The sequence below is a fragment of the Myotis davidii genome, unplaced genomic scaffold (genome assembly GCF_000327345.1).
Source record: "Myotis davidii unplaced genomic scaffold, ASM32734v1 scaffold233, whole genome shotgun sequence".
NCBI classification, from domain to species: Eukaryota; Metazoa; Chordata; class Mammalia; order Chiroptera; family Vespertilionidae; genus Myotis; species Myotis davidii.
The window spans coordinates 1,426,584-1,436,145 of record NW_006285917.1 but is presented as its reverse complement, the minus strand read 5'-3'; the positions used below and the strand labels follow the sequence as shown (position 1 = coordinate 1,436,145).

At 54.7% G+C, this 9,562-nt stretch overlaps 1 protein-coding gene across 6 annotated transcripts in view; it reads right to left on the bottom strand.

Moving 5' to 3' along the window:
- Nucleotides 1-1,508: 1,508 nt before the first annotated feature.
- Nucleotides 1,509-9,562, bottom strand: part of RARG (retinoic acid receptor gamma) — a 20,074-nt gene continuing 12,020 nt past the window's right edge. For 3 of the 6 annotated variants that reach the window (XM_006757012.2, XM_015559598.1, XM_006757013.2), the window contains 7 exons: nucleotides 6,546-6,694; nucleotides 6,160-6,301; nucleotides 5,351-5,511; nucleotides 4,995-5,171; nucleotides 4,156-4,360; nucleotides 3,547-3,705; nucleotides 1,509-2,787 (listed from right to left, as the gene is read on the bottom strand). In XM_006757012.2, coding sequence (XP_006757075.1) covers nucleotides 2,588-2,787; nucleotides 3,547-3,705; nucleotides 4,156-4,360; nucleotides 4,995-5,171; nucleotides 5,351-5,511; nucleotides 6,160-6,301; nucleotides 6,546-6,694 — 1,193 coding nt within the window. In that variant the 3' untranslated portion in view covers nucleotides 1,509-2,587. Of the gene's footprint in view, nucleotides 2,788-3,546; nucleotides 3,706-4,155; nucleotides 4,361-4,994; nucleotides 5,172-5,350; nucleotides 5,512-6,159; nucleotides 6,302-6,545; nucleotides 6,695-6,954; nucleotides 7,276-7,943; nucleotides 9,515-9,562 lie in introns of those variants that run through there. The other 3 variants (XM_015559600.1, XM_015559599.1, XM_006757016.2) reach the window with 3 other exon arrangements.

Here is a 9,562-nt window from a genome sequence, read left to right as displayed (position 1 = left end):
AAAACAGACTTCAAAATAGGAAAGATCAAGAGTAGCTAATAAGCCCCGGTCCAGAGGCCACTTTTACTGCATTTCCTTCAAGATTTACCTAGTACACTGGATCGAGGGCAAGGATGAAGCCTACAGTCTGGCCAGTGTGGCCCTGTGGTTGAGCATCGACCTGTGAACCAGTTTCAATTCTTGGTTGACTCTGGGTTGCTGGCTCGAACCCCTGAGGGGCGGGGGGGCATGTAGAAGGCAGCCGGTCAGGGATTCTCTCTCATAGTTGATGTTTCTCTCTCACTCTCCCTCTCCCTTCCTCTCTGAAATCAATTTTTAAAAATTGTTTTTAAGAATGAAGCCTATAGAAAGACAGGGTTGTGGAAACACTCGCCCTGGCCCACACTTGACCAGAGGGAGCTTTGAGAAGGAACTGCTGCGAGGTCTGTGTTCAGAGGTCTCTCTCCTGTGTCAGGAGCACTCCTTTGGGACAAGACTAACTGAAGACACAGCACCTAGCAAAGTGCCCATCTCATAGCAGGTGCTCAGTAAATGGCAGCTGGATTGTAGGCGCATAGCTGCTGGGAAGAGCAACTGGGGGGGGAAGGGGTTTCTCCTTTGGGTGGCTTCAGGCTATGGGACCTTTTACCCTTCCCCCACAACCAGAGGTTACCATGGCAACCACCTCCCCTACCCCATAGGCCCTGTGGTTTCCTCTAGAGCTTCTTTCACTTTCTTCTTCTGCTTTTCCCCAGTGTTCTCCCTTCCCCTACTCCCATATCCTCAACCTCTCTCCATATGCACAGGTCATTGGTGAAGAAAGCCAGGAACAAGGTAGGCGAGGCACTATCCCAGGGAAGAAGGTGGACCATGGGGGTGCAGAGAGGTGATGCTGGGGGACACAGGGTGCAGTGGTAGAGTCCAAAGGCAGGGGGGCAGATAGGGGCAAGGGGAGAGATTAGGACAGAAGAGAGCAGTGGGGTCATGGAAGCTGAGTGGAGGCCATGGGGTGGAGAACGCGGTCAGAAGCGACAGAGAGTGGTCACAAAGGTGGGAGAGCTCATGGAGTGAGAGGCTGGTACAAACAAACACTTAACTTAGATATAGGCTGTGGGTCTTTTCTTCTGGGGCCAGAGACCCTCATGAGAACCAGATGAAAGGTCAATGAACCCCCTCCCCAGAGAAGAGCAGAGATACACATATATATGACCATGGGTGGGGACAGCTTAAAGACCTCTGAGGCCCATTCCTGCCTTCCCAGAGGCCCATAGGGTCTGATCTCAGAATCCCCCTGGGTGGTTGTGGGAGGCCCAGAAACTCAGGTTGGACCCTGAAGGCTGCCTTTCTCCCCCTCCTCACCCCGCCCCTCCCCTCCCCTCCAGGCACATTACATTCTATTTCCTTGGTTCCCCTGAGAAAGCCGCAAAACCCAGTAGATTAGGAGCGCTCCCTCTTCACCCAATCCCCCTTCAGGTCAGCTGGTCCTTTCCCCCACCCCACCGACACCTCCTCGAGGGAGCCACATCCCATGAGTTTCTATCACTTTATTTTGCAAAAATAGAAAACTCAGCAATATGCGATACAGCGGGGTGGAGGGGAGATGTAAACAGAGGGGAAGGGACAGCACCCTGACCCCCCAAGAAAAAGGGGAGCCAGTGGGAATCTTATTTGGCAGCTAAATACAAACTGGGGATTGGAGGAAGAAGGGGAGAGTCACAGGGGCCCTGGGCTCCCCCTCCCAAGACCCCTAGAGGAAGGGGTCAATTCCAGGGTGTAAACAAAAGCTAATAAATAAATAGAGGCTTCCTCTGGGTCAGGGCAGGATCAGCTAAGCAGCACCCACCCCCCCTCTCCCTGGGCCAAGCTGCTCTGGGGGTCAGGGAGGAAGGCACTAGGGGCAGAGGGGTCCCCTGGCCCCTCTGTAGTGTAGGAGGGTCCCTGCCCCATGGCTGAGATGGGGGGCAGGGAGAGCCCAAGGCACATGACAGGATTGGGGAGGGGCTTATAACAGAGGGCACAAAGGTAAACTCTGGGCCCAAGCAAAGAGGTGCATGGGCCTGCATCTGTAGCTTTCACCCTCTGGACCCCCACAGAAATGCAGGGCCTGGCATGAGGATGGGGCATAGAGGGTAGCATGCACCCAGTGGGTGCATTTACGCAGCATTAGGCACCAAGGGCAAGGGCAAGAGGGTGGGCTCAGCCCTCCCCCTTCACCCCTCTTTTGGTCTCTAGTGTTCCTGTTTGCTCCCAGAGGCCTAAGCACTGGGAAGAGGAAGGGACTGTGGAATGGCAGGGTCTTCCTCCTGCCCTGGGAAGATTGGGACCCTGGTGTCCTAGGGCAGTGTTGAGATTTTAGAGTCCAAACCCAGGCTCAGCCCTCTGCCCTCTTTCCCGGAGGGAGCAAGGCAGGCTCCCAAGACTGGAAAGGGAGCCCGTTAGAGCAGGAAGGGAATGAACACAAAGGTACCCCCCTGGAAACTTTGGCAAAAACAAGGAGCTCATTGGAAGGGGTGGGGAGAGGGCAGAGCAGGTCCTCCCCCAGGCACCGGTGGTGTCTGGGAGATGGTCAGTCTGCTGCCTGGAGCCCCGACCCCCATGGCAGGGGAAGTCAGGGGCCCTGGTCAGGCTGAGGGCTCCGGCCCCCTTTGCCCTGGCCCTCCGGAACCTCATCCTTGCTAGAGGCCTTGGGTTGGGGACCGGTCTGCGAGGAATCGTCCTCAAACATTTCAGGGTTCTCCAGCATCTCTCGAATCAGGGGAGGCATCGGGCCTGGAATCTCCATCTTCAGGGTAATGGCCCTTTCTGCTCCTGCAATGGAGGGGCAAAGAGTTTCAGGGGACAATGGCACATGCCCCTTGAGGCTACCTTTCTTAACTATCCTATAACTCCCCTCTGGGGGCACCCAGCACAGGCCTGCCCTCTCACCCTCTCCCTAATTTAGGGCTCTGGGGGCCACTCCTCTGCCTGCAGTCTCTCCCTGTTTTCTCTGCCAAGCTGTTGCCCATTCATCCTATTCTTTCAGGCTGTCTTCTCAAAGATCACACCGTGCCCAACTTCCAGCCCCATTCCCCAGGATCCCACCCTCCAACATCCACAGCTCACCAGTTGTTCCTACGCCTGTTTTTAATAACATATAAGCATGCCTATTATTTAGCAAATGCTTACTATCTGCCAGGCATCCTTCTAAACCAGCACTGTCCAACAGAACTTAAAGCGATGATGGAATATCTACTCCATCCACTATAGTAAGTGTAGCCATGTGGCTACTGCCACTGAGGAACTGAATTTTTCACTCAGCACAGTTCGAAGCCTGTTGTGTGTTAACTCATTGAGACCTTACAATAACTTACGAGGTGGGTATAAGTATAGTCCAGTTTACAAACAGGAGAACAAGGCACACAAAGTAAAGGAATTTGCCCAAAGTCTTCCCCGCCAGCATGTGGCAGACCTAGATTCCACTGTAGGCCCCTGGCTCTCACCTACTCAGTTCTTGCCTCTATTTGTCCACCTGACTGACCTGAAGACCAGCACCTCTGGGAAGAGAGGGAAGGCTCACTTATGACTAACCCTTGGTGCTGATGCCCCGGAGGTCAGTGATTTTCATGAGCATCCTTGGGAACATGTAGGGCTGGCTGGGCCGCCGGCGCCGGGCATATAGCCTCAGGGCTTCCAGCAGTGGCTCCTGTAGCTTGTCCACTTTTTCAGGTTCCTCCAGGTCCATGCGGTCTATGAGGACAAGCACAGTGTAGAATGGAAGAGGTGGGGAGGGCAGCGACAAGTGGCTGATCCTCAATTGGCCTGCCTTATGGGCCTCCAGACCTCAAATGTTGTCCCATCAGCCCTTTGCCTATTATCCCTAAGCCCCATCCAGGCCATCTCCCCCGCTCCTGGCTCTGTACCTTCTCCCCTTTAGTAAGAGGCTTGCTCTGATAAGTCACTCCTGCCCAGACCCCTCTCTCAGCACCAGTATCTGGGGTCTCTCCAGCTCCCCCTAGCTCTGGCCTTTTTGTCCTATGTCCAGGCTCAGGAAGCTGGCACTGGATCTAAGAAGTCTGTGGATGAGGCCAAATACAACAATCCCACGGGTACAGACCAAGGGTTCCAGCCTGGTGAGAGATCAGGTATGATGTGTGGTGGGAAAGGAACCCGAAAAAACACCAGGGGGCGCCCCCACACCTCCGCAGATGAGGCAGATGGCACTGAGCAGACCCGTCTCTGTGTCATCCATCTCCAGTGGCAGGAGCTGCCCAGCAAAGGCAAAGACGAGGTCAGTGAGGGGTCCAAAGCCAGCGTTGTGCATCTGAGTCCGGTTCAGGGTCAGCCCGTCAGAGAAGGTCATGGTGTCCTGCTCGGGGGTGTACCTTGTGCAGATCCGAAGCATCTAGAGGTGGGTGAGGGGAGGGTTAATGCTCTCTCTGGAGAGGGGCACATGTGGGCGTAGGGCAAAGAGGGAATGAGGTGCACATGGAAAGTGAGGTGGTGAGGTCCAAAATGAGGGCAATCTGAAGCAGGCCAGTGGGGGAAGATCTGAAGCTTGGGGAGGCGGGAGAAGTCAAAAGGAGGGAGGGCATCCAGAAGTCCAGGATCAGTCTTAGGGACAGGGGTTAAGATAAAAAGGGTGGTGCTGAGAGGAGATCTGGGGATCCCAGGATCTCAGTAGTTAGAGTCAGCCCACGAACCGAAGGGTTAATGGTTCAGTTCCCAGTCAAGGACATGTACCTGGATTGCAGGTTTGATCCAGTCCTGACTGGGGTGTGTGAGGGAGGCAACCCAATTGATGTGTCTCTCACACATGGATGTTTCATTCTCTCTCTCTCCCCACCTCCTTTCCACTCTCTCTAAAAATCAATGGAAAATATATCCTCGCATGAGGATTAAAAACAAAACAGAGATATGGGGAATCCCAGATTGAATGCAGGAAGGAGAAATAATAAAAATCTTTGAGTGGACCAACTCCTTGGTCTCATATGAGGGTCAGGCTGTGGTGGAAGACAGGCCACAGGGTCATAACTCACCAGGATGTCCAGGCAGGCAGCCTTGAGCAGAGTAATCTGGTCAGCAATGCTGAGCCCTGTGAAGCCGGGCAGCCGCTTGGCAAACTCCACAATCTTGATGATGCACTTGGTGGCCAGCTCACTGAACTTGTCCCACAGCCCCAGATCCAGCTGCACCCGGTGGTCTGCACTGGAGTTCTACAGGGAGGGCAGGTGAGAACGCAAGCTGAGACCTGCCCTGCAAGCTGTTTTCTTTCTGCCAGTACCTCAAGCTCGCCCCTCTGCATTCTGATGCCTTCCTTGTCCCTCAGCACCAGACCATAGCCTCCAGCACACCCACCCATGCCCCAAAACCAAGTCCCCTGCCCCCTCCTCACCGTGGTGTATTTTCCCAGCTGGCAGAGAGAAGGGAAGGTCTCCTGATGGGCTTTGCTGACCTTGGTGATGAGCTCTTCTAACTGGGGGCTCAGCTCATAGCTGTCAAGCGAGCCTTCTTCCTTCACCTCTTTCTTTTTCTTGTTCCGGTCATTCCGCACAGCTTGAGGGTGGAGGTGCAAAGAGAGGGTCAGGACCCTCAGAACCTCCCTCTGGATATCCCCCTACGCCCTAATTTAATGTGCTCCATCCTTATCGTGAACATCTGTTCACCCTGGGACCCTAGTCAGTGCCTCAGTTACTCTGTCGCCTACATTAGCTCCCATTTCCAGGCTGGCTCTCCCCAGCCCCACCCAGGGCCTACAGCCCCTGCTCCCTCCCCAGGCCATTCAGCTCCGTCCTGCCCTTCCTGTCACCCTGCAGGAGCTGAGGTGGGGGGGCAGGATATGCAGGCGGCAGGATATCCACTTATAGCCTTGGCAGCACAATGGCGCAGGGGGGGGGGGCACCCCAGATCCACCTCAGGCTCAGTCTTGGGAGCAGGGTAGGGGACTGGCAAACCCCCCTCACCCCTCCATGTAACAGGAGAACGTGCGATGATAGCCCCCATTTACTCAAGGGTTAATTAAGCCCTGAGAGGGGAGGATGGGCAGGGCTTCCTGGGTGAATGCTGCTAATCAAATAGAACTGGCTAGGAAGGAGGCACCGCCGCAGGGCAAGATGGATCTCAGATGTCCGGGAAGTAGGAAGAACGTAGCAAACACAGGCTAGGTTAGGAGCGCTCCTGCCCAGGCCAGGGCTAGGGGCCTACCTTCCTTGGACATGCCCACTTCAAAGCACTTCTGTAGCCGACAGTACTGGCAGCGATTCCGGGTCACCTTGTTGATGATACAGTTTTTGTCTCGGTGACATGTGTACACCATGTTCTTCTGGATGCTGCGTCGGAAGAAGCCCTGGAGTTGGGGGTGGGGAATGTGAAGCAGGATGCTGGGAGCACCAGCCTCTCATAGGCCTCGCAGGTTACCCCAGGCCTGACCCAATCTATTACCACCTCCGTGCAAAGCAGCCTCCTCTCACCCGAGGGATGCCCACTCACACACACTGTCTCACCCCTCTGCTCTGGTCCCTGGTCTCTGATCTCACCAGGTAATGTGTGCACCCAATGCGTCCACCCCCAACGTCCCACCGCGTACACACCTTGCAGCCTTCACAAGAGCTGACCCCGTAGTGGTAGCCGGAGGACTTGTCATTGCACACGAAGCACGGCTTGTAGACCCGAGGAGGTGGAGGGGGCGAGGGTGAGCTGGGCACCATCTCCTCAGAGCTAGTGCTCTGCGTCTCCACCGCTGGGGGAGGAGAGGGAGTAGTATATGAGGGTGGGGGGAGAACCTCTCAGACCTCCAGGTATCCTCATCATGCACACATACCCATTCCCACTTCCCCTGCTCAGCAGAGACACCACCATCACCACCATAGTGACTTGAAGTCCCAACAACTGTGTACAGTCCCCTAGTAAACACTTCCAGAAAACCCCAAATAACCACTATTCCTGCCCCTCCCCCAATCTGGCCATCTCCCCCCACAATAATGCCAGCCAGAGACTTACATAACACTGTTCCATTCTCTACATTCCAGGCCAAGGCCATCCTGGCAGTTAACTTCTATGGGCCTCTGTTTCCCTAGCTATAAAGTGGGTAGGTGGAGGGGTGATGGCCCATGGCTCTGAACTCTTCAGTCACTCCCTGTCACATCAATTGATCCTTCTCAGGTAATCTACCTCTCACCATCCTCCTCCTCACAAGGCAACAGATCTGGGGGTGGTAGGCAATTACAAGTCACCTAGAACAGCACCTGGCTAAATGGCCTGTGAGGATACTCAGTAGGTAGAATAGGACTTAGTTTCCTGTCAAGTAGTACAAGGCAGATAATTCTCAAGCTTTTCCCTCTCATACTGCCCACCCAGTAACTGCCAATGTCCTTCTCACCAGAAACCACTGAGACAGTGGAGCAAATGAGACACCGGTTTTAGGAAAGTAGGTTAGAGGCTATGCAATAACCTTACGTTACACCTGAAGGAACTGAGGCCAACAGAGGGAAGTGACCAGCCCAGCGCCGTACTGCCAGTGGACAGTGGGGCCCAGGCTCTCAGGTCTTCTGACAAGCTCTGAGTGGCCTGGCTGAGAGTCAGAGGCTGGAAGGAGAGACAGGTATTTGCTTAGATTCTCAGGTCTAGAAGCTGCTGGGAATGTAGCAAACTAGAGAAGTCAGGTGACACTGGGTAAACAGGGCTGATGGGGGAGGGGAGCTATATCTGGATCCTCTCTGAGCCTCTGTTCTCACTCCTAAACTTCCCCACAAATGCCCAATCGCAGCTCAAAAGGGGTCTCAGCCCGCACCACACAGGGTGTGTGGGGAGAACGAACACCCTCTATTCAGCAGGCTGCTAAGTAAACCTTTTTTTGGGGTGTGTGGTTGATATTCAGAGACTGGAAAAATCTGTTATTCAACCTGTAGGACTTGTTGCCCAAAGCTGGAGGGCTCAAGCGATGCCAGAAAACCCTAAGACCCTCCCTAAGGAGTATTCCATGCACCCACCTCATGAACACCTTCCTTCTTCTGACCCGATGCAGCCCACCTGGTCAGATGTCCACCCCATGCCCCAGGAGGGCAAAAGGAATGCCCAGGATGCTGGGCTGGGTAGCTCCACCCACCCCACAGGAGGGAAGCCCTTCCGCCCCCCAACACACAGACACTCAATTAACATAAGAATCCTGCTGGAGGGAGAGTCCCCAAAGAAAAAGGAGAGAGAGGAGGGGAGGAAAGAAGGGTGATTGGAGTCTATTCAGATTGGGGGGCGGGAGACTCCAGGAGGGGTTGGGCTGAGAGATGTGGGATGGGCTGGAATGCCTCTCAGGACCCCTCTGTTGTCCTCTGTGGGTACCGGTGCTGCCACAGGCCACTGTGTGGAGCGGTGCTGACTGCCGACACCCTCCCAGCCCGCAGAGCGCTGCCTCATTTCCTCTCTTGTGAAAGGGCCTGGGTGTGGTCAGACTGGCACGGGGCAGTGCCAGCCAATTATAAGACCAGGGGCTCCAGGGAGACACCCAGGGGCAGCTTTTCCTGTCTATGTGGCACTGTCAACGCTTTTTGGCACCCCTCTGGCACAGAACACCCCCTAAAACCTAAAGTGGGCAAAGAGCACAGAAAAGTGAATTGGGTCAACTCTGCTCAGATCCCCTGCCCAGCCAGGGCTGAGCCCCCACCACCGGGATGCAGCTCCTTGGCTAGGCTGGGGCCCCTGCTGGGGAGGAGGGGGGTGGGCTCTGGGTTTTTCTCCTTTTAAAGCCCAAATTGCTGAAATTGAGGAAATTCCTGGCCAGGCTGAGCAGAGCTTCAAACAAACTCTTTATAACCGGCTGTAAACGCTCCCAGCTGCGAGGCCCAGGGCTGAGAAGCCCGAACTCACAATCTGCCACATGCCTCCTCGGAGACACACACACACACTCACACATCAACAACACACGGGGCACTGAAGCAGGCATATTGCCAGGGGGCTCCTGCACCACCACTGGACACAGAACACAGGCGGCATTAGGGCACACTGGCTCCAGCGACCCTGTGGTGGCGGACGTACAAGTCATAAAGCGGACACACAACTCCCAGCGCTCCACTGCACATTTGCAAGGGAGAAGCTCTGCTACCAGACAAACACCCGGGCCTGCCAACGCAGCACCAGGACACTGAAGCTGCCAAACATGCACAAACAAACCACGCGGCCCTCCCCTCAAAGGACCTCTTTCCTTCCCTGGTTTAGACACCCAGGTTTAAATGACTTTCTCTCTGAAAGTGTGTGGATCAGGCATGAAGCCCACCAGGATCCTAGAGGCCAAAATTATTGGTCCAAATTGAAAGGCAAAAACATACTGCCAGCCTCCATGGGCCTGAAAAGAACCGGGGTTCCCGCCCGGCCTCCACAAAAACCCTTCCTAGATTTTCTCAACCTCAACACCCCTCCCAACATATCCCAAACCTGCATCCCACAGGGCAACAAGAAGAAGGTAAGAATTCACAAGGATTTGGTGCAAAGCAATAGCTTCATGCTTTCTCCGCACCCTTTAAATGCCACACTTTTCATTCTTGCTCCTCCCCACCCCAAAGTAGTCAGTCTCCTGTTTGCCACCTCCCTCTTCCAGTCTCCCGGTTGTTAAATCTGA